The sequence below is a fragment of the Siphateles boraxobius genome, unplaced genomic scaffold (genome assembly GCF_051911475.1).
Source record: "Siphateles boraxobius isolate OS27281-9 unplaced genomic scaffold, OSU_SipBor_1 37, whole genome shotgun sequence".
Classification (NCBI taxonomy): Eukaryota; Metazoa; Chordata; class Actinopteri; order Cypriniformes; family Leuciscidae; genus Siphateles; species Siphateles boraxobius.
Window position 1 is genome coordinate 4531978 of NW_027508997.1, and position 24696 is coordinate 4556673.

The 24696-nt window shown below is 37.0% G+C and overlaps 1 protein-coding gene across 4 annotated transcripts; it reads left to right on the forward strand.

The window, feature by feature from the left end:
• Nucleotides 1-411: 411 nt before the first annotated feature.
• ccar1 (cell division cycle and apoptosis regulator 1) lies at nucleotides 412-23782 on the forward strand. 4 transcript variants are annotated; one of them, XM_077197170.1, is made up of 26 exons: nucleotides 412-536; nucleotides 1553-1710; nucleotides 1989-2161; nucleotides 3397-3534; nucleotides 5088-5120; nucleotides 5277-5473; nucleotides 6921-7047; nucleotides 7168-7281; nucleotides 8623-8809; nucleotides 8897-9038; nucleotides 9556-9711; nucleotides 10433-10658; nucleotides 10758-10871; nucleotides 12620-12786; nucleotides 13508-13718; nucleotides 14727-14810; nucleotides 17280-17468; nucleotides 17553-17744; nucleotides 18196-18414; nucleotides 18817-18952; nucleotides 19101-19189; nucleotides 19279-19425; nucleotides 20621-20744; nucleotides 20849-21034; nucleotides 22302-22507; nucleotides 22631-23782. In XM_077197170.1, exons 2-26 carry the CDS (start codon nucleotides 1599-1601, stop codon nucleotides 22685-22687), a joined length of 3726 nt encoding a protein of 1241 aa, XP_077053285.1. In that variant the 5' UTR covers nucleotides 412-536; nucleotides 1553-1598; the 3' UTR covers nucleotides 22688-23782. The 4 variants fall into 4 exon arrangements, with proteins under 4 accessions (XP_077053285.1, XP_077053288.1, XP_077053287.1 ...); XM_077197172.1 differs by having other exon boundaries at nucleotides 532-1074; XM_077197173.1 differs by lacking the exon at nucleotides 7168-7281.
• Nucleotides 23783-24696: the final 914 nt, after the last annotated feature.

The following is a 24696-nucleotide window of genomic DNA, read 5'->3' on the forward strand; positions in this document are numbered from 1 at the left end:
TTCCGGAGTGTTCAAGCAAAGTCTCTTGGAATTTAAGTGAATATAATGGAAACTTAAATGCTAAAAATGAACCTTTCGGGGGACATTTAAACTGACTTGCTTGTTTACTACTTCTATATGGTTTGAAAATACAAAGTAAATGTTTTCATTTCATTTTGCAACAAAGCGTAATGAAAAAAAGTAGAATTTCTAAAAACAAAACAAACAAAAAAACAGTCTACAGGTCCAACATGTCTAAAACGCGGATAACTAGATTAAGCGAGTGGAGGGAACATGATTTGAAGTAATAATGATTCTGATATGCTAGCTATATAACTGAGGCGTTATTATTATTGTTATGTATTATTTGTGTGTGTTATTTTTTATTTGTGTGTGTTACATAGAACTATTATTTGATTTCACGTCAGTGTGCGCCACTGTCAGTTATTTCTTGTCTATTGTAAACCGACCCTGGATCAGTAATGCGACGTGCTTCAAACGATATGCGCATGCGCTTCATCCATACGTCTCAACCGGTGAATAAGAGAGGACGACGGGTAAGCAGCAACAATAACAGCTAGCTTGCATGCGTATATATCGACTGAAGTTTTGTTATATTATTAATGCTTTGTCATGCACTGTGTTATGCTGCGTAGACTGTATACACGTCTGAGGTGTAAATGAGACTAGAAAGTGCACGGACAGAAAACTAGACAGTGTGCTCGTGCGAGGGCCCGAATCAGATATCACTGCTGAAAAACAAAACACTGCAGTCAGCATAGTTGTGACTTACACACTACCACTGAGACCACTGCTTAGTTTGAGTTAATACACTTCATAGCGGTTGACGGTGATAATACGGGGTTTTAAATTGTTTGGTCAGTGTTGTTGTGTTTCTCCGTTAGCTGCTTAGCTTGCATTAAGAATACGTTGGTGTGCTAAGCTAGTGCTGATAAAAGATTGGCTAAAAGTGATCTGGACTTAGACAGGGTTTTAAAGGAGGAAGAGGTTGTAAACAGTCCTTTGGTGTTCTGAAGCTGACAGATGGCATTAGCTGTGTTTCAAAATCTAGTAAACTCCCTAACTATACAGCATGTGAGTGCCTTTCCAGTCTCTGGCTTTCAAGATAACTTGAAGTTATTTAAATTCAATTAACAATCTTGCAAACATAGTTGTCAGTAAATTATACAGATCTTCTTTGCAGCTACTTTTGTTACATACAATTTAGATTTCTCTTCTTAATAATAAACTAAACATTAACTTTTTTTTTCAAATCCCCAGTTTCTGTTTCAGAAAGGTTAAAAATAAGCATCTTTGCATCAGTAGTACAATATAAAATATCATAGTCTAAAAATGAGGGCCCTTCGATTCTTGTCCTGGGCAATGGGAGCGCTTGCCTTGAAGTTACAAAGATCAACAACCATTGATTTTGTATGTCTTGTGGTAATCTTAGAAGTGTTTTCTTGGCAGGCAGCCCCTGAAACAACTACTGTATCTTAGTTCCTGTCCATCCAGTTTTATGTAATGTTTTGAGCTTGCAATTTTATTAAGTTTGAATAACATCCCCCCACAGGAAATAATCCGCCATCTGGTCCAGCAGAAAACGTGAGCAGGTCTCCATGGCCCAGTTTGGGGGGCAGAAGAACCCTCCATGGGCGGCCCAGTTTGCCGCAACAGCGGTATCACAACCAGGCCACTCAGGACAGTCCCTGGACCTGAACAGTTTACATTGTAAGTCATCATAAATACATACATAAACACGTATTTTGATTTAGATTATTGGCACTAATTTGCATTCAATAAAAATTTATTAATTGTTAGTCTAAACGTGGATGAATAAAGAGAGTTTTCTCTCTAGCTTTTGTTGCTCTAGCTCTCTAATTGTGGAGGTCAAAGCTCAAGATGTTTTCGTTTGGTTTACATTGACAGGTCAAAGTTTGCTTGTGCTTGTTTGAATGTTGTCGATAGCAGTTGCAATGTCCTTACAATCTCACATGTTTCTCCAATAGCTTTAGGAGTACAGCAGCCGTCCCTCTTGGGAGCGTCTCCGATGTACACTCAGCAGTCTGCTTTAGCTGCAGCCTCCCTCAACTCACAGTCAGCTGCCAACTATCAGCTGTCGCAGCAGACCGCAGCACTCCAGCAACAGGCCGCCGCAGCCGCTGCCGCTGCATTACAGCAGGTGAGATCCACCGCTGGAGAAATTACACAATAAAGCCTTTGGCTATGTTTGGAATAGCATACTAAACTTCTAGACTTACTATTTCTGCAATATGTAGTATGTTTACTGTGTGAACAGTATGCAAATTATCCCGGATTTACACAAGATAACAATCGGCAGAATGTGCAGCACACTGCGTGATACTGTATTCCACAATGGAACTTGCTTGATCTTTCATTTCCAGTGTGATGAATGAACTGGAAGCAATTACACCGACTTTTAACAGGTTTTGACAATTTTTTTGAGAATTAAGATTTTTTTTTGCTAAATGTAAAAAGAGTAGCATACTATTGTTTGAAGCGTTTATTGTGGAATAATTGCTAGTATAGTAACTATTGTTTTCCAAAAATGGTAGTATGTGATAAATGAACTGGAAGCATTTACAGCTGCTATTAATGTAATGTTTTGAATCATTTTTTGATTGTATTGTCAATATTTAAAACAGAAATTTACACAAAATGTGACAACAGTTTAAAGTAGCATACTACTGTTTAAAACATGAACTGTGGAATAATAGATAGTATTATTATTTTTCAGAAATTGTAGTATTTGATGAATGAATTGGAAGCAGTTACAGTGGCTTTTAATGTCATTTTTTTACTAATTTTCTTTAATTGGATTGCCAAGATATAACATATAATTTCACCAAAATTTAACAAAAGAGTAGTTTAAAGCATTAACTGTGGAGTAATAGCTAGTATAGTACCTATTATTTTCCTAGTATGTGATGAATGAACTGGAAGCAATTACAGCAGCTTTGAACACAACGTTTTGAATACTTTTTATTGTATTGCGGCTATTGCCAAGAATTAAGACATAATTATACGCAAAATGTGGCAACTACTGTTTAAAGCATTCCCTGTGGAATAATAGCTAGTATAGTACCTGTTATTTACTAAATGTGACTACAGTGTAGCATAATACTGTTTAAAGCAACAATACTGACATCTTTTATTTTCCAAAAATAGTTGTAATTTCTAATTACAGTATACAGTTTATTCTGTGCACATAATACCGCACAGTGGCACCTAAACCTAACCTGATCTTATTTCCATTCAATGCAGTTTATAAAGTGCTTCCTCCTTCATTCTGATTTGTACTCATCTGCATTTCTAGCATGCTCAGTGTTGGAGCCCTTGAGCCCTTCCCCCAGCCTGCAGTTAGCAGTCTTGAGTCACTGGTGTGTTTTATTTTAGTCGCAGATCAATTCAGCCCTGCAGCAGTATCAGCAGCAGCAGCAACAACAGCAGCAGCAACAGCAGCAACAACAGCAGCCACCTCAAGGCCCCCCGCCACAACCTCCACCTCAAACCCTTTACAACGTCCCACATCAGGTACATGCGCTCACTCCACAGAAGTACAATATATCGGCCGATATATGAACATTTTTAATGTTATCGTTATCGACCCGATACGAAAATTTGGCCGATATATTAAAGCCGATAAATAATGGATTATTTCCTTCAGTTGAGACACTTCAGATGCGCACTGTTCAACATGATGGTTTTGAATTGCTTGAAACGTGATTGGAATGACTTAGGCTACATAAAATTATAATGAGAACATTATAATTGTGTGCTTGGGAAATATTTCAAAATATATCTAAATATTTTGATTTTGATTAATCGACCAATATATAAATTATCGGCTTTCAAAATATAAAGAATTATCGGTTATCGGAATCGGCCAAAATGTTCATATCGTTGCATCCCTAGCTCACTCTCATCCACACCTCATCTTTCACATACCCTTTTAGATTTTCTAAAGCTAGTTGATGCCCTAGTTTTATCATGAAGATTGTCAGTATCGTTCGTTGTGATAGAAGATCATTGATTTGATTCCCGGTGAATTTATGTACTGGTAAATTCCATTTGCTTGAATGCACTGTTAGTCTCTTTGGATAAAAGCTCTTGTCAGGTGCATTATTTGTATACACCATGACAGAAGAACTAAAAGGACTGCAGTCAGCAGAGCATTTAATCGAAAGAGTGCTGTCTGCATTATTTAGTTTTCAGGACTCACTTCCTGTCTCACTCTTGGTAGATGTAGTCGGTTCTGATTGTGAATCCAAATACCATGTACTTTTCAGATCATATTTTTCTGATCTGTTCTGCCTTCATTTAATTGTGGTTTTAAAATTTTACATTTTACAAATAAATGATGATGTCCATTTCAAATAAATGCTATTCTTTTTAATTTTCTATTCATCAAAGAATCCATCATCAAAGAAACATTATTCAGCACAAATGTTTTCAACATTGATAATATAAAAAAAATGTTTCTTGAGCAGCAAATCAGTATATTAGAATGATTTCTGAAGGATCATGTGATACTGACGATTGGAGTAATAATGCTGAAAATTCAGCTTTACTTTCACAAGAATAAATTTCATTTTGAAATATATAGAAATTGTAATAGTATTTCACAATATTAGAGTTTTTAATATATTCTTGATCAAATAAATGCAGCATTGGTGGACGTCTTACAAAAACATAAAAAATGTTAGTGGTAGCACTTTATTTCACAGTTCTGTTCCTTGTGTACATACTATGTACTTACTTATTATAGTAATTGCAATAACTGGGTAATAACTATATACTAACCCTGAATCTAAACCTAAACTTAATCGATGTTGTTACCTTATATTACCCAATACTTTCCTATGCAAGTACACGTAAGTGAACATACTGTAAAATAAAGTGCTACCAAAAAATCTATACTGACTCCATACTTTTGAATGGAATAGTTTTTGGAGCTTAAATTTATAGTTAACATGTAGAAAATGTATTCAATTCAAAATGTACTCATTGATGTATTCATTCCACTTAATTTGTAGTTTATGCTTAATGTGTAATGTATTCTTTTGATTTTTCTTTATCTCTGAAAGCTTCCACAGCCCCAACAAGCCCTGCTATCACAGGTACACAGCACCTTCTGCATTTGCATCACATTTGAATTTTTCTGGAAAAAGCCCATCTCTCCATTTTTAAATGTGTAAAACGAAGCAAGAGATCCCCTAATATTGCCAGATATGAAGAGTTTATGTTCTAACAGTGGTGCTGTGTGTATTTTGCAGCCCCCTGTTGCCTTGCCCACCAGCCTGAGCCTGTCCAACCAACAGCAGGCGGCGCAGATAACCGTGTCCTACCCGACCCCCCGCTCCAGCCACCAGCAGCAGACCCAACCCCAAAAACAGCGTGTTTTCACCGGGGTCGTCAGCAAGCTACATGACACTTTCGGCTTTGTCGATGAGGATGTCTTCTTCCAGCTCAGGTGCTTTATAGTAAATGTGCAGGTTTGAGTTGTGAATCAGTCTTTTAAAGGCTGTGTTTACACTGCAAGTCTTAAAGGGGCATTCGGCAACTATTTCAGCTTAATAAAACCGTTTAGAAATCATTTGTTCTGGTGAGAATGGTGACTTTCCCCGCTCCCCCCAACGTTCCTAGGCGGAAAACCAACCTTGCAACATGAGGATTAACGTCCCGGTAATTTGGAAATAGGAAGTCTCGTGAGAAGCGAGAACGAGCGAGAAACACAAACTGCTTTATGGCAATTCGACATAAACACACACGTCGCCCTCAATGTGTATGATGTAATACCCACCTCAGTAGACATAGCTCCACGCAATAAAGTTGGCCGCCTCCGATAAGAACAAATGCACATGAGCAGCGGTAGAAAGGGGGAGAAGGGTGCCGCAAGTGAGTTTTTTTTATGACATGGTTGTGAAATATATACGCCTCACAGCTGTAGAGGGAGCTCGTTGGAGAAAACATGCGACAACAAAAGTGTAAATCAGCAAAGAAATAGCTAGGGTTGCCGAATGCCCCTTTGATGCACAGATCTGATCTTTTGACCATATCCAATTTTTATGTCTTGCCTGTTTACATTCGCTTTAGACATGATATCTGTGTTTACATTAATCCCCGCCCAAAATGAGTCTGTTGGTGTTTGCTTACACGTTTACTATGCGACATGGTTGACCCTTGGGTTTTGAATGTTCGTGCTTTATATAGCCAATATAATTTATTTACAATTCACGACAGGTGGTACCATGATTACTTGCTGTTGTTTGTTGCGCAAATTTGACTGAATGGATATAAACTGGAAAATTTTCGTTTGTTGTTTTTTAATCTACTGTTCGTTAGATCTAGAATTCTGTATTAAAATAAATCAGTGTGGTAAGATTTATTTGAATGAATTTGAATTAACAAGAGAGAGAATTACCTGTGTCTTTAGGGTCTCAATGCAATGATGAAGCTGTGAGTTTACACAAAAACAGCGACGTTATCACTTCGTTGCTGAGAAATGTAATGTTGCTTTCAGTTGCAAAACTCTTTTATTTATAAAATTCACAGGGTAGAGGATGAGAACCTCTGCTCTTGGATGTTTCTATATGTATATATATATATGTATAAAGTTTCCACCTCAATAAAAAAAGCTGTGCGAGCGCATACAGGCATGTCTGCTTCATTATATGACATTAAAAATCGATCTTTCTGGCCAAACGTGTCGGATATACGTGTTTAGATGTAGTCCAGATATCGGATATGTTTCTGATTTAAAACAAAACAAAAAATGGATCTCTTGTGGATTTTTTGCGCTTACACATGTCCAACAAATTCCGATCTGTGTCAGATGTCAGTAAAAAATTTGATATTTTTTTGCCAGTGTAAACGCAGCCTAAAGGTCAGGTGTGTAATTTCTGTGTGTGTTTTTGTAGTGCTGTTAAGGGAAAAACACCCCAAGTCGGTGATCGTGTTCTGGTGGAAGCGGTCTACAATCCCAACATGCCTTTCAAATGGAATGCCCAGCGTATTCAAACTTTACCTCAGCTGCATAACCAAACGGTAAGCAAACCCACCCGGTCCGAATGGATCCCTGGCAGATACAATCTGATATGGTTCTGCGTCCACAGTCATGATGTCATGATGCTGCTGTTGATTCCTGTGTTCTCAATCTCCATGTAGCACCAGCTGCCTCAGCCCTTACCTCAGGTTTCCCCACAGCTGTCCAGCTTTTACTCTGATGCAGGAATGCCACGCTACTCTGACATGCATTCTGCGGTGGATTCAAGACAAAATGTAACCAACGCCACTTGACCCCTGTGCCCCAAATCCCCATTGTGTCCTCCTCCTCTCCTCTATCTTCTGCTTGATCCGCTCCTCCACTCTCCTGTTTCACAAATAGGCTTTAGTCACATGTCCTTGGGTTTCTTTTCTTCCGCCCAAGATGAGTCCCTCCCTATTACTGCTTTTTCACCCTTCCCTGTATTACAGCTTTGTCACAGCTGTTGTCAAACTGTTGGATTTGTAATCATGGGGAGATGCTGTAGTAGAAGCTGTTTTTAGTGTAAATTTTTTAATTACCCAAACTAATTATTAAATCGTATTTTTTTTCACCCCACCCTCCCCCCTTAAATTTCATACTGAGTTTCATGCCAAAATATCAGTTGTACAACTACCAGACAGTGAAATTTTGCCTTTTATAATGATCAACACTACTTACCCTAATTCATCTAATTATGAAACAAAATATATTTAAATGTTAATAAATTTAATTAAAATATTGGAATGCAAATATTTATCAAACAAACACTGTTTATAAAATAAAGAACAAAGAAAGTCTGGTATTGTTACTACTGCTATTTTTATTTATTTATTTTTAAACATGATCATGAATTACCTGTACTTTTGATTATCTCTACACCTGGACACAAACGTCACACTGAGCTGGTGCATGATATTAAAGCAAATGCAGATTCCTTTTTGTTTTGTTTTATGTAACTAACAATAATTTTTTAGACTCTTTTGAAATGCCCAGAATGCTTGCCTTGCATTTTCTATTGAAAGAAACGTTTTTTTTTTCTTTCAACAGGGGCCAAAAGTGTTAAATGGTAACAGCAGTGCTTCTACTTCCTGTCTCCAGCTATTTCTAACCATTTATTTTCTTTTTACTGGGTTTAGTTCTTCTTACTCATTTAGGCTCCTTTTCTTCTCATCCTTTAAAACAGGTTATCTAAACTTTGTATTGGAGACGGATTAATGTTATTTATTTAAAGGCTTGTTTTATAGCCCTGAGTTTAAAGCTGTCGTAAACATGTTGATTTGTTGTCTGAACTAGAGCTAGTCGATTTATTTAATCTAAATAAATTAGTAAATGTAATTCATTTCCACTAAAACATTGTCAGTTTGGTTGAAATTTACTACCTTAAATTATACATTGAGACATTTCAGGCTAAATACATGATTTTTTAGGTCAAAATATCATTAAGGTCGGAAAATAGAGATATAGGTTTAACTGTATCGCCCAGCTCTAGTCAAGCATTAGTTCATTAAAATGATATTGGGATTTGTCTGCACTATAATCTTGATGTTTATACATACTAGCAAACCCATCTCTTTTCCTCCGTCTCTTCTTCTCAGAGCCAGCCGCCGAACATGATGAAACCAGGTCCCGCCATGATGCAGTCTCTACCCCCGCCCACCACGTTCAGCGTCCAGGCCCAGGGACCTCCTCCATCTCTTCTGCAGGCCCAGCTCTCAGCTGCCTCTCTGGCCCCACTGCTGCAGAACCCACCACAGCCACTGCTTCCCCAGCCACCACCTAAAGGTACATCAACCCCCTCGACCTTTTGCAGAGTCACACTTTTACAGAATCAAATCTGATCTCCTATTTCTCTGTTTTTGCTACATGTAGACTCTGTGTTCTCAGGGGGTTTGCTGCAGCCCCCGGTGCGGATGATGCCTCAGCCACAACAAATGAGGCGCGTGGACCCCTCACCCCGCTTCCCAAGCCGCAATGACCGACCAGAACTCATCCTGAGGAAGGACGACCGCAGGTCAGAACTCAAACATACAACTGAGAGTTAGGCTGGCCACCCCTGTCGTTTATCTTTTTTTATAGAAATAAAAACCATTGAGTTCAGTTAGACAACGAACGCTGCAATTATAAACTGAAAGCTTCAGCTCTGCTCCATACAGTGCATTTCTAGAATTTCACTTATCATGCAAATTTCATGAGGAGCGATGATTGATAAGACTATGGCAGAGGATTTGGTGCAGAACAGATCCTGAGCGTCAGTGACAAATATCTAATCTTGTAAAATGTGCAGTAAATACCACTGCTCCCTATACAGAGAACACGTAATCACAAATTCAGTAACACCACCCCCCACCTTCTCCGGTATTATCTGTAATAACGGTGTTGTCAATTTACTGGTGTGAAAATTTCCTCGCTGTTTCATCCCTACTGAGATAAGAATAGCTTTTTCTGAGGTGCAACCAAAAAAAATATTGGGCATTGTGAAATTTTTTTGCTCTACATGCTCATTCTTTATTTTCTCTCTGTTTGTGTAGTCGGGAAAGAGAAAGAGAGCGAAGAAGATCAAGGGAACGTTCACCCACAAGGAAACGTTCGAGAGACCGGTCTCCTCGCAGAGAACGTTCTCCAAGACGGCCACGGAGAGTCGTCCCAAGATATACTGTGCAGTTCTCCAAATTCTCTCTTGATGGGTAAGTTAATTGTTTTAGAGGAAGTATCTTGACCGATATCTTGAGTTGCAAATTAGGTACAGTTTATTTTTTATTTTTTTGTTTTGTTCACTCGAGTTCAGCTCAGACAGCAATTTAGTACAAAGACAATAATCCAACAGACAAGGCAGCGGTCGGGAACCAATGACTCATGAGCCAATCCTGGCTGTTTGACAAAAATCATGTGGTTCGCTAGGTCTTACCAACAAATGATCAATAAAAAAATCTGCTTTTAAGTAAAAACAGCCAATTACAATTCCTTTGTTGTACAGCCTACCTAAGTTAATGAAAATTTTACAATAATGATATATTTCCAGTCGTTTCGGCCAAAGTGCACGTTCAGTGCCGTTCAACAGCAATCAAAGGCACACCACTTATGTTTATAGTAACCTAGCTCCTGCTTTCAGATTCAAGCAGCTACGTAGCTTGTTTGTGGTAATGGCGAAAAGAAAGATTTTTAGAATGGCAGCAAAAATAAAAAAGTATAAATAAAATTGAATGTGTCTTGCATGGACATTAAACTTTCATTCAGAGCACAACAGAATGAAAAAAAATAGGGAAGGTCTTGAGACATTCTTTTAGAAGTTAACTACTTTATTTTGATGTGTTTTTTTCACAGAAGTTCTAGATAAGTTGTTCAGATGAATGTTAAAGTATGTAAGTGTATGTTTGGTATATGACTGCCTGTTTCTGTTCCCTGCAGTTTCAACTGTGATGTGATGGAGCTACGGCGGAGGTATCAGAGCCTCTACATCCCCAGCGACTTTTTTGATGCTGTGTTTACCTGGGTGGATGCATTCCCCTTAACACGCCCTTTCAACTTTGGAAACTACTGTAACTTTCACATCATGCATAAAGAGGTGGACTCTCTTGTGAAGAACACGGCCGTGCTGGACCCACCTGATGCCAATCACACCTACAGCGCAAAGGTAAGGTATCTTTTATTTAATAATAATAATTTATTTAATATTTTTTTCCAGGTTTGATTCAGTGGTTTTAGACAGTTATGATTAATATTGATGTTATAGGTGATGCTGTTGGCCAACCCTAGTCTAGATGAGCTGTATCATAAGTCCTGTGCTCTGGCAGAAGATCCAGCTGAGCTGAGAGACACCTTCCAGCACCCTGCCCGGCTCATCAAGGTATTACATTACTAACTGCAACAAACAAACTAGGTTTGTGTAATCAGCTTGCATTATGTAATCGCTTAATTATGTGCTGTATATTTTACATTATTTTGCACTTATACTGTAGTATTTCACAGGGATGGACATCATTACAGTGTTGGGGACTGTAGCTTTTCTAATACTGCAAATTATGTAGTTGAATCACTTTGTCTTTTATGTCTGTAGTATCTGTACCAGAAATCATCATCTAGCCTCTTACAAAAACCGATAATCAAATATCTATTGATCATAATAGGTTATGGATGTTAACTGTACAGTTTATTTAGTTTACATTTTGTGTGGTGTTGATGAAGAACTGTGACAAAGAGTGCCAGAAGATACTACTCTTTTTACCAGTAAATGAGCAACATCTACATTTCCTATCATTTGGAACAGATTGATAATGATGAAATGCATAGTGTAATAATTTAAATATAGCATATTTCTTTGCAAATAAAGGATCTTAAAGTGCTGCACAAAAGAGAAGGGAAACTAAGACTGTTGATAGGTCTGCTGGTTCATATGTGTTTAAGATCTCTTTACATTTCTTTGCTTGCACTAAAGCTTCCTGTATTCACAGGCACTGAAAAAGAAACAAATGTGAAATTGTTCAACACATCCAGTTTATTCTGTCCATAATGACGAACGTCATGTGTGTTGTCGTAGTACTAACATTTTGAATAACCAATAACTATTTTAATACCACTGTAAAAGCTCCTTTTACCAATTTTAACACCTCTTTTATCACTCCTTTTACCCATTTAACTATTTTAAGGTTACATTTTAATGCTAATAATTATAAATATATAATAAATTATTTTATAAGAAAGAATAAGTATAAATAAATTATAGATAAAAACAATAGTATGTATAATTTAGTATTTATACATTCTTGAAAAAAGTTTTTCAGTATCAGTAACAATAAAGGGCCACAGACTGCATACACTATTCTTCAAAAGATTCGAGTCAGTAAGATTTTTAAAATGTTTTTGAAGAAAGTCTAATATGCTCACCAAAGCTGCATTTATTTGATCTTTCTGTTTTAATATATTTTAAAATATTATGTATTCCTGTGATGGCAAAGGTAAATTTTCAGCAGACAGCAGCTGATAGTCCAGTCTTCAGTGTCACGTAAGATCATTCTAATTTGCTGTTCAAGAAACATTTCTTATCAATGTTGAAAACAGTTGTGCCGTAATTTTGGAAACCATGATAATTTTTTTAGGGTTCAAAAGAGCAGCATTTATTTGAAATAGAAATCTTCTGTAACATAAATGTCTTTACTGGCAACCTTGCTGGGAAAAAAAAAAATCTCACTTACCCCAGATTTTCAAACGTTAGTGTGTATACCATCATTTTACTGACCTCTGAGCTCATGTTAGCTCTGTCTGAAATGTTTGCTAAATATCAAATGTTAAATGGGATTTTTACTTTCAGAATCTTGCTATTGCAATCTATTAAATTTCATGTGCACTGAAACTAGTTTTCTTGTTCCCCTCGACACTGAAAGATGTTTGTCCATTCCTGTGTCTGATGTTGGGTGTTTCAAATGGTGTTGGGGAGCTGACTGTGATGTCTCTGTCCTATTCCATTGCTGAATGCTTTGCTGTGTGGAATAAGCGTATCTGATGTTGTCTCTCCCTGTGTCCGCCACAAGCGCCGCCTTCAGAGCCCTCAGCATCTTCCCAGTTTTGCTTAACCCATTTGAACTCCTCTGTTTTCAGTTCCTGGTGGGGATGCGGGGCAAGGACGAGGCCATGGCCATCGGGGGTCATTGGTCTCCCTCTTTGGACGGGGCCGACCCGGAAAACGATGCCTCTGTCCTTATAAAGACAGCCATTCGTTGTTGTAAGGCTCTGACAGGCATTGATCTGAGTTTATGTACCCAGTGGTAAGTACAGCTCCTTTCTCGATTTGTGCCGACGCATCTCCATGTGTGCATCTTTAATATTAAAATAAGGCCCAGCAGACAACATCCAAAAGTCTGTGACACGCTGCATGGTTTTGATACAGCAGTGTATCTCCTTACATGTTTGATGCTTTTATGTTCATTTTTTTTTTTTTTTTTTCTCAAATTTTGTTTTGCAATGTTTATGCTAATGTGTGTGGCAGTCCTGCCTCTATATCTATATATGTGGTGAATGCATTGATTCTTTTGCTCCGAGAGCAGAGCCAGAGGAGTCGTCGCCGCCATCGTTACTTTCTGTTCTCTCTGACCTTTGCCTTGTGTTAAATATCTTACATATTTAACTTGCTTTCACTGTGTCTGAATCTGTCCTTCTCTCACACCCCCGGGGGTTCATAAGCTATCTTTCACGAGCAACTGGTTCAGATTCACGGGTGCCGATGGGAGGGGCCTGCCGCAAGGGAGGAGGGGTCATTGTAGTTTTTGTTTAGCTGTCGATATTGTCTGTCGACCTCCCTGATGCGTGGCTGCCGTTCATCTTGAGAAACCCCCCGTGGAGTTCCGCAGACTGTATTTTCATATGCGTCTCATTCGGGGGGTCGAGGGGGTCGCAGCTTTCTGTGTGTGTGTGTGTGTGTGTGTTGGGGGAAAATGGGTGATGTCTCACAGAATGTTTCTTTCCAACGCGCTTCTTCCTTTGCGACAGGTATCGTTTTGCAGAGATACGCTATCACCGCCCTGAGGAGACTCACAAAGGGCGGACAGTCCCCGCACATGTGGAGACAGTGGTTTTATTTCTCCCGGATGTTTGGCATTGTCTTCCTACCCGCTCAGAGTGGGAAGGGCTGTCCCGTGGACTCAAGGAGCAGCTGGCAGAGAAACTCTTGGCTGAACGGAAGGAGGCTGATGGAGAACAGGCACTGAACGCTAATCCCTCTCTTCTCATTTCCGCTTCTCACAGGCACAGGAATAGACAAACAAAACACTCAGAAAACACAGAAAGAAACAGACAAGTATCACAGGCATCATACAGATCCCACTTTTACCATCCCTTCCTCTCATCCCTGTCTCATCCCTGACCCTCCACCCCATTTCCTCCTGCTCTCCCTCTGTCACGCAGTCTCACACACAGCGGAAGAGCTTAGATTCTACTTTGACACCTGCATCAACTGGTAAAACAGCTTCCAGCTGTGCCGATTACACGATTGATGTCCTGATTGACATGACTCTAAATTTCCAACAAACTTTGAACAAATCTGATCTGAAATTTGATACATTAATCAATGAGAACAATTGAGAAATGAATGCTGGAATCTGGAGAGCCAGTTGTGTTTATGATGTTTGTGTGTTTTTTAGATTGTTTTGTTTCCTGTTCGAAATTCGATATCTGCCGAACTCTCTGAGTTCTGTCTCTTGTCTGTCTCTCTTTTAATTTTATTTACACTTTTCTCTGATTGGACTGTGTCTAGACCCTTTGTGGATGTGATTTTTCCAGGGAGATTGTTTACCCGAGGACAGTTCTGGCTAGGTGTTTAAGAAAACAAACTAAAAAAAGAGTATACATGGGCCAAAAAAACAGCAATTAACGTAGACATAGGGTTTGGAGACCTTCTCTGAGTTCATCTGTCCCATGTCCATCTCTCAAACCCACTGTCGTTGATTATCTTTTTGTATTCCACAGAACTGGCATTGATTGGCTGATGAGTGGGATATGGATCTGTTTCTGAAAGCTATAGAGCTTCCTAGCAGTGGAAATTTTTTTTACCCAATCAAGAGCTCAGTAGGAGGAGACAATGAGAGACAGTTGTGACCTTGCTTCTTGCACGGATCAACTTTTGTTTCAGAAAACTCCTTTGTCCAAGAGTGGTGTGTTATAACACTGTTGTCTTTTCTCTCTCCCTCTCTCTTTCACATAACGTGCGTAGGAGGAGGAGGATAAGGACGAAGATGATTCAAAAGAAGTCACTACGCCAACTCACTGGACGAAGCTTGATCCGAAATCCATGAAGGTGAGATTTTCTACAAGCAGCTTATCTGCTACAGACCAAACTTTTTATCGTCTTGTCATCATGTACATCTATATTCTCTATATTCCATTTCATGGGGTCTTTATGTCCTTTATAGACAGACACCATAATACATTCTTTCTAAATTTAGGCAGAAAGGCTTGTCCTTTTTTTAAATAACCAATAGTTTTTCGTTTAGTCACAGTCTTTCAAAAGTAATTGTTGTTGACATTTTATGGTTGAGCATTTTACTGGACAAAAAAATACACCCCTGCAAACAATATACAGTACCTTTTTAAAAGATTGAGGTCGGAACATTTTATAAATTCATACTTTATTCGCAAACAAGGATGCATTAAATTAATCAAAAGTGACCGTGAAGTCATTTATAATTTTGCAAAAGATTTCTATTTCTTTTGAACTTTCTATTTATCAAAGGATCCTAAAAAAAAACGTATCATGGTTTCCACAAAAAATTGGATAATAACACAGCATTGGTAATAGTAAGAATTTTCTTGAGCAGCAAATCAGCATATCAGCAAATCAGCATGGTCAGAATTAATGGCTCCCCTGATAAATATGATCAAAACTGGCTGTAAAAAATAAATCTGTATCGTTTATCCTTTTGATCTTTCATTCAAAATATTGGCAAAAATCTAACCTTTCATTGAAGTAAAAGAATTGAAAGTGGAGGGGAAATCACATTATGAAATAAATGTTTTTCTCCAAAACACGTAGGCCACAATTATTGGAACCCTTTTATTAAATACTTTTTGCAATCTCCTTTAACAGCAAAGATAACCGCTCTGAGTTTTCTCCTATAATGTCTGATGAGTTTGGAGAACACCTGACAGGAGATCAGAGACCATTCCTCCATACAGAATCTCTCCAGATCCTGTAGATTCCCAGATCCATGTTGGTGCTTCTCCTCTTCAGTTCACTCAACTCATCAGGTCAGGGAACTGGGACGGTCATGGCAGAAGCTTCATTTTGTGCTCTGTAACACATTTTTGTGTTGATTTTGATATTTGTATTGGATCGTTGTCCAGATGGAAGATCCAAACATGGCCCATTATAGGATTTCTAGCAGAAGCCGTCAGGTTTTGATTTTTTTATCTGTTGATATTTGATAGAATCCACGATGCCATGTATCTGAACAAGAAGTCCAGGACCTCCAGCAGAAAAATATGCCCACAACATTAAAGATCCAACGGTACATTAAATTGTACTCATGGGGTACTTTTTATCCTTGTGTGCACCAAACCCATCTAGTGTGTTTACTGCCAAAAAGCTCTTTTTTCAGTTTCATCTGACCATAGAACCCTGTGCCGTTTAAAGTCCCAGTCATTCTGACAACTGAATATGCTGGAGTTTGTTTTTGGACGAGCGAGGAAGATTTTTCTTGAAACCCTCGCAAACAACATGTGGTGATGTAGGGGTTATTTGATTTTTTTTAAAATAGGCTTTCTGACCCCAAGACTCAAGTAATCTCTGCAATTCTCCATCTGTGATCCTTGAAGAGTCTCTGGCCACTCAAACTCTCCTCCTCACCGTGCATTAAGGCAATATAGGCACATGTCCTCTTCCTGGCAGATTCATAACATCTTTAGTTGATTGTAACTTCTTAGTTATTGCCCTGATGGTCAAAATGGGGATTTTCAATTCTTTAGCTATTTTCTTACAGCCACTTTCTATTTTGTGATGCTCAACAATCTTTTGATGCACATCAGAACTATATTCTTTGGTTTTACTCATTGTGATGGATGAATAAGGGAATATGGCCTTTGTGTTTCCTTTTATTTAAACTCCTGTGAAACAAGAAGTCTTAGCTAGACAGTTTCATGTTCCTAGTCACCCTGGTGTGCTAAAAAAAGGTAAACATTAATGGGAATATACTTCAGAGATATTTTACTCGTAAAAAATTCTAGGGGTACCAATAATTGTGGCCAACGTGTTTTGGAGAAAAACATTTATTAGATATTGTGATTTCCCCCCCCCCCCCCCCCCCCCCCCCATTTTCAATTCCTTCAATGAAAGGTTAGATTTTTGGCAATTTTTTGTATGAAATATCAGAAGGATAAAGGATGCAGATTTATTTTTTACAGCCAGTTTTAATCATATTTACCAGTGGTGCCATTAATTCTGACCATGACTGTATTAGAATGATTTCTTGAAGGATCATATGACATTGAAGATGCTGAAATGATGCCGAAAAGTCATTTTTGCCATCAAAGGAATAAATGAAATTTTAAATTATCTTTCAAATTTAAATGAATATTTAAAACACTTATTTAAAATTGTAATACAATTTCTAAATATTACTGTTTTGACTGTATTTTTGATCAAATAAATGAAGCCTTGGTGAGTACAAAGGAAACATTAAAAAAAATCTTAGCAACCTCAACTTTGAATGGAAGTTTATTTAATATAAACAAAGAAGTTTGATATTTGATGAAACTTAATTGTACACAGGTCAATGACTTGCGTAAGGAGTTGGAGAGCCGTACACTGAGCTCTAAAGGGCTGAAGTCACAGCTGATCGCTCGCCTCACTAAACAGCTGAAGGTGGAGGAGCAGGTGGAGGAGTCCAAGGAGCCGGAGAAACCTGAACCTCCTTGCGTGGTGGAGGAAGAGTCCTGCAGACTGGAGGATGACCGAGAGGTGAGAGAAGACTAAAGGGTCCTTATCTCATTGGGAGCCTGTCTAAATCAATCGCATGTAAACATAGAAAAAAAATATTTTCAGGAAGAGGAGCGAAAGCGACAGGAGGAGCAGGAACGTCAGCGCAGGGAGAGACGTTATGTTCTGCCAGATGAGCCCACCATTATCGTCCACCCCAACTGGGCTGCCAAGAATGGTAAATTTGACTGCAGCATCATGTCCTTAAGTGTGCTGCTGGACTACAGACTGGAGGATAACAAAGAGCACTCCTTTGAGGTGAGGATCACTGTGTAGTTTCTGCATATTAATGGTTTAAAAGAATTATTGCCTATAAACTACAAACAGGTTTTAGGGCATTTCGCTTGACTTCACCTCATATAATTACAATAATCTGCTTTCAGCTATACTTTTGTAAATCAGTGAAAGGAGGCACGTAACCTTCAGAAAATATTCATCCACAATTAAAACTACACTAAAACTAAAAAATTGTAACTTGAAATAAAATAAACAGTTCCCGAGGCAGATTTTCTCATTGCCATTTAGTTTAACTTGATGTACTAAAAAACTAAAACTGAAACATAAAAAAGAAAAGAAAAAACCAACAAGCAAAATGATTAAAATATTAACGAAACCAGTTAAATATCAAAATAAAATATAATTCAAAATATAAAAAAATTCTAATTGAATGTCAATGATACTAAAAATAAATAATTGGCATCTGTTTCAGGTTTCTTTGTTTGCTGAATTGTTCAACGAGATGCTTCAACGAGACTTCGGCTATAGGATCTACAAAGCATTTGCTTCTCTTCCTAGCAAGGATGAGAGGAAAGATAAAAAAGAGAAAGCTAAAAAAGAGGCAGAACGGAGGGATGTAAAGAAGGAGAAGGATGAAGAAAATGGAGAGCCGGTCACAAAGAGAATGAGAGAGGAGGATGAGAAGCGGAAGGTGGGTTCCAACGACCATTCATTTTTTTTAAAGCAGTTTTCTGGAAGAGTCGTGTTAATTTATTAAAATCTTGTAAAGTAATAAAAATGTCTGTAGTGGATATTGATCAGTGATTGAGTGATTGCTCAGCATTGAGCCAGTTACACTTCGCTCCAAAAGTTCTTTCGTCACCTAGATTGTTTTACATACATTTTTTGGGCATCATGAACAACTGGAAAAGACATGAAAAACAATTCACACAGATTTGTCTGTGTGGGGACCCTGTTTGGATTGATTCTGGGATTCATTCAGATGTCCCTTAAATGCTTTGGCGTTGTGATTTGTTCAAATGAATTGCATTTTCAAGCATTTTTTTAAGTGAATACAACATTAAGCCCCTCAATTTGTGTCTCCCTGGTAAAGGATGAGGAGAAAGAGAGAGGTATTAAGAGAGAAGAATCTAAAGATGATGATGATAACGAAGATGGCAGCAGCAACAACAACGCTGATGAATATGACCCCTTGGAGGCAGAAGAAGCAGATGACTATGATGACGATGGTAAAGGTCACACTGTTTCATAAGAAAATACACCTGGATCCTCAAACACACTTTTGATCGTGAATGGCATGGATCTGTTTTAACATTAAGCATAATCAAAGTGACATGAAAATATTCATATGCTAAACTAATCCTTTGTGCTCCTCAGATAAAGATGACGAAGACTCCAATGGCAGGGACAGACGAGACGATCGTCGGGATGACCGGAAATCCAAAGAGAGATCGTCTAAAGATAAAGTGAGTTAGCAACACATCTCCTTTTATAGCACAAAATATTTATAATAGTGAGAGGAGTGGTATGCTTTTATATTTCATTCTGTCTGTAGGATGAGAAGAAAAAGCAGATGGTGACGTTTAACAAGGATCTGCTGATGGCCTTTGTGTACTTCGACCAGAGTCACTGCGGCTACCTGCAGGAGAAGGACTTGGAGGAGATCATGTACACACTGGGCTTGCATCTCTCCAGAGCTCAGGTACCGCTTCTGTGCAGTATTTCACATTTAGGTTTGAGGAGGAACTTTGGAAAGTTTGGAAAGTTCCAGTTCCAAGTTTTGGAACTTTGGAAAGTTCCAGTTATTAACTCATTATAATGCTTATATATTTCTTAAAATCTGCAGAACTTGCTCATTCATTTCCCTGGGGAAAATGAAGAGAAATATTGAGTGGATTTGAATGTTTTCATTGGAAAAACACAGAATTTTTTCAGATTCCATGTATTCCTTGTGTTCCTTGTATTAACAGCAGTCGTCTTTTAGATTTTTTAAATTCAATTTATATTGGATAATTACTATGTAATGTACTGCCACTACATTATTTTTGCTACAATTATTATTTTTATTATTATTATTCTTTTTATTATTTTCTTGTTTATTCAGTGTAACATTTATGTGTAGTTAATAATAATAATTGAAGCATGAATATATTATTTGAACAATAGTAATATTAATGAATTATTCTTTTTAATATTGTTGTTATTATTATTATTTTATTTAATAACACTTATTGTTATTTTGTTTGTTCAATGTAACATTTATATTACTTTATTATTATTAATATGTAACATAACAAATATATTATTTATTATTGTTTTTAATGTTGTTATTAATAATACAAATAAGTGTTATATGTAAATGTCCATATTGGTAACACTTTACAATAAGGTCTCGTTTGTTTACATTAGGTAATGCATTAACTTGGAACCAACAGTGACCAACACATTTTTACTGCATTTATTAGTATTTGTTAATTTTACTTTAGTGCACTGTGTGTGGACTAACATGAACCTGAACATTTTAATGTTAAATAAAAATTTTTGTCTTAAAAATCTATTGGTGAAAGTTTAGTTTAGCTGAGATTAGTAAATTCTTTGGAAGTATTGTACATGTTAGTTCATTTTAAATAATTTTAACAAATTAAACCTTATTCTAAAGTGTTATATTAATAGTATTATTATTTTTCGTGTTTATTCAGTTTAACTATTATATAAGTAAAAAATAAGAGAATAAGATATAATGTAAGCAATGATGTTTGTTGCTTGATGCTTTAGTTGCATCCTGCCTGATAAGGACACAGTGTGTCACCTTCAACTTCGTATTTGCAAGATATATAGAATATTTATCATCACCAGACTAATCTGATACTACGCATCTTGTTTGTATTCTTTTTAAGGTGAAGAAATTGTTAAACAAACCATTGGTTAAAGAGTCCTGCCATTATCGCAAGCTGACGGACAGGCCTAAGGATGAGCCTAGCCCCACGTTGACCTCTGATGCTCAAATAGACAACCTTTTAGGTGTGCAAAGAGGATGATGGCTGGAACAGACAAGCTTATTTGTAACACTACAGCACATATCCATGAGGCTACTGTAGACTGAAACCCTCTGTGTGCACCCACAGGTAACCAAATCTTGCTGCCCGGTCAGAAGATCAAGCGGGAATCGCAGGAGAGTGGTGGGTCAGGTAGCCTGATCGACTACAAGGGAGCCATGGTCGATGTGGGAAGCATGATGCAGAAGCTGGAGAAGAGTGAGAAAACCCGAGAGGAAATTGAGCAGAAGCTCATGCAGCAGGACACTAAAATGGGTAACAATCTCACTTGTCTCATTTTCATTGTGTGTTTCACCAAGTCACTGAGCCTTTGTCAATATCAAAACTCAAATTGTGCTTTTACAATTCATCAGCAGAGCTCAACAATAAGGACTTTTCTCTTCTGCCCACTAATGTTTTTTTTTTTTTGTTGTTTGAGTAGTTTTGTTTAGATTTTCTTTTTATTATTATTTAGGTTTTCTTTACTTTTTTCCCCACTAAAATTACTTTTTCGATGCAGTCTGGCGCAAACCTTGTATCCATATTTCGCCATTTAAATTTTTTTTATTATTATTATTTAGGTTTTGTTTACTTTTTTCCCCACTAAAATTAATTTTTCGATGCAGTCGGGTGCAAACCTTGTATCCATATTTCGCCGTTTTAATTTTTTTCATAAATCATTACATTGGTCACCCTTTAGGTCTGTCTGTGGGTTTGCAAATATTTAACGAATGAAAGTATTAAGAGAATTTGTGACTAAACCTTGTAACTCCATTGGACCCTCAAACTGTCAGTAAAACTTTAATACTCCACTCCTCCTCAATCTTGAATTAATTGCCGCACACATTTAGGGTCTCTGCTTGTTTGCGATGCAAGGGTAGATAAAGAACTGGTTTTGAATATGTATAGCATTTTCTTTACTCAAGAAACAATATATATAAACAATGTTCGGGGGAAAATTACTTTTATCAAATTACTTTTTTCAAGTGACTAGTAAAGTAATATCTGTTACTTTTTAAAAAATAAGTAATGTAAGGGTGCTTTCACATCTGTAGTTCGGTTCATTTGGTCTGGACCAAGGGCGAAAAAATTATACTTTGTAGAATTTTCAGGCGTTTTGGTTCCTTTTCACACCACACTGATTGCTCTGGTCCGAATCAGTTGATGAAACGAACCAAAATGCAGTCACGTGACAACATCCACATCACTTTTTGGCCAGGTGTGTCTTGAACATATTTCCATACCAGACACGCATGTCTGAAATTCATTGGACAAAAAACTCTTGATTTTGGTCAAATGTTAATAATATGATATTGTCTGTATAAGTGTCTGGCCATATATAGCCTCAATGTAAACTGACAACACAGTGTTATTTGAAAAGTATTGTTTTTGGTGATACGACTGCGACAATTTTTTTTTCTTTACAAAAAGAACATTTGGTTTAAATTAATCAGCTTTAATTTAATTCCATAAACTGATAAACAATACATTTTTGTAACCTCGATACCATTACATGTGTTAATCGAAACTTTTTGTTTTGTAGAGGAGGATTCAAAGCACACGTCAGAGCTAGAAGCGGCTAACCGCAGCCTTCAGAGGGAGCTGGACGAGGTGAAGAACAATCTCAGAGAGACACAGAACAACCTGAGATCATCAGACCAGCAGAAAGGCAGCTTTGAACAGCAGCTCCACAGCACAGTGTCCAGCCTAGACACCATCATGAAGGAGATACAGGGGGTTTTATCAAACGTATGAACCTTTATTTACCGTGGGAAATGTAGTAAATGGAGAGTTCAAAAGGACTTTTGAAACTGTTCTGTATTTTTAAATAAATAATGTATAATGTTTTTTTGTTGTTGTTTTTTGATGCAGGGTGACCCTTCAGAAGACTGCGACCAAAAAACTCAAGCTAATGGCTCAGATGAGTGAACTTTCCTCTCCAGCTCATCCACATATGATCTCCCTTTGAATATGTAAATAAGCTTAAAACTAACACAATACTGAAGTTAATTTAATTTTTTTCTTTCTTTTTTTTTCTCTGTGTACAAAGTTTTAATGACAGTGGAGGTGAACTCTCCTTTTCCTCATAATTCTGTATTTAAAAATACTTCTTTGACAAGTTAATTTGTTCAGAATCAAATGATTACATTTCACAAGCTTATGTTTAAATAATGTGTTTGAATTATGTAAAAGTTTTTGGTTACTTGTTCTACTTAAGCTTTTTGGCCTTTTTCAACAGTTGCTAGTAATTTTAACATGTTTTGCTTTATCAGCATATTTCCTTGTTGAAATAATGCATAACTTGTGCCAGTACGTGAATTATTAGCAGAGTTTATTTAGCAATAAAAGTGTTATTTATGTTTAAATCAAACTGCAATTAGGATTTTATTAGGATCCACGAGGAGCTGCTTTTTGATTCTTTTTCATTGTTCCTATGACAAACAGTGATATGTTTTGTTAAATATATCTTTTTTTTTTGTTTTGGTCTCATCTGCGCATGCATCTAAATTAGCGCATGCATATCAGTTTAATTCCTGAATAATATTCTTTCAGACTTTTTTTTTTATTTTTTATTTTTTTATTTGATCTTGATGCTTCGTTCTATGATCTCCGTGTAATTCTACCAGGGTAGCTTTGTGTGAATAGGGCCATGTTCTTTGTTGTTGCAAACAAATCCATGGGAGTTACCCTGTTAAAGATGCACTGACTGAGGTCCTGTCCATTCTGAGTCCTGGGTACTTTATATCAGAGTGATTGTAATGTGTCAGAATTGTGTGAGTTGGATACTGTGTGTTTTTCCAGTAGTGTGTTATCTGGGATTGTTTGGAAGGCAGTGAATTCTTTAGTTTTTTATGATTTTCATGTTGTTGGCCCACTAAAGAGCAGAATGATTACAGTGGGTGGTTTCTGCTGAGTGGAAATGAGCCCAAAGCAACCAAGTGCATAATATTTTTCTAATCTGGATGTACTTTATGGTTGTCCCAGTAAATGAAAATAAATAAAGTGCTTCATTTTAACATTTCACTCTGTTGAATTTTGGGTTTCTCCGTTTGTTTTGGATTTACATGGGTTTTGCCGTTTTATCCCAGTAGATGGCAACATTTGTTTGACATGGACTGGAGGAATTGTGCATGGTCTTTTATACTTAATTGTGATATGCAAATTGTTTTGATTGCTTTAGTTTGTTGCAGGATGTTTGTTTCTGAAAAGTGTGAATTGCTTGAATCAACCTGCAGTGAAATCACATAATTATCATAGGTGCTCCAGAGCTGTTGAGGGCAGCAGAGAGGCTACATCACTACAACGAATTAAATGGGGATAAGGTTTGCTGTTAGCAGGTAATTTATGCTGAACAAAAAATTACATTCAAACAAATTATATTAAATATAATAATATTATAAAATAATGTATTATACATAAACATTATTGTAAAATATTAATCTAAATATAATTATAATATGGACAAAAAGCACTATAGGGATCTCCCAGTCACGTGACCCCTAGCCGCGTGTCAGCCATTTTGACGGAATACATCCGTCAGCTACTCAGTGGCAATGTATATTATTAGTATATTATTATACTAATAATATAATTACATAATAATAGATCCATTGCCGTGGGTAATATATATTATTAGTATATTATACTAATATTATAATTATATAAAATGTTTTTACATTGATCTACAGTGTGTTAGGTAAATACATTACCTGAGCAGTTCCACGGCTCTCTTCTCTACTCTTTACTACTACTTTAATACTGTTTCTAGCTAATGTTGGTAGGGTTTTTTTTCACTGCTACAAAAAAAACCTAGAAAAATGTAGTCAACCAATACACCGTAGTAAAAATGCACAATATTTCTATCATAAAGGGCTAAACGTTTGATTAACAAATTATTTTCTGTTTAAAGCAATATATATATATATATATATATATAT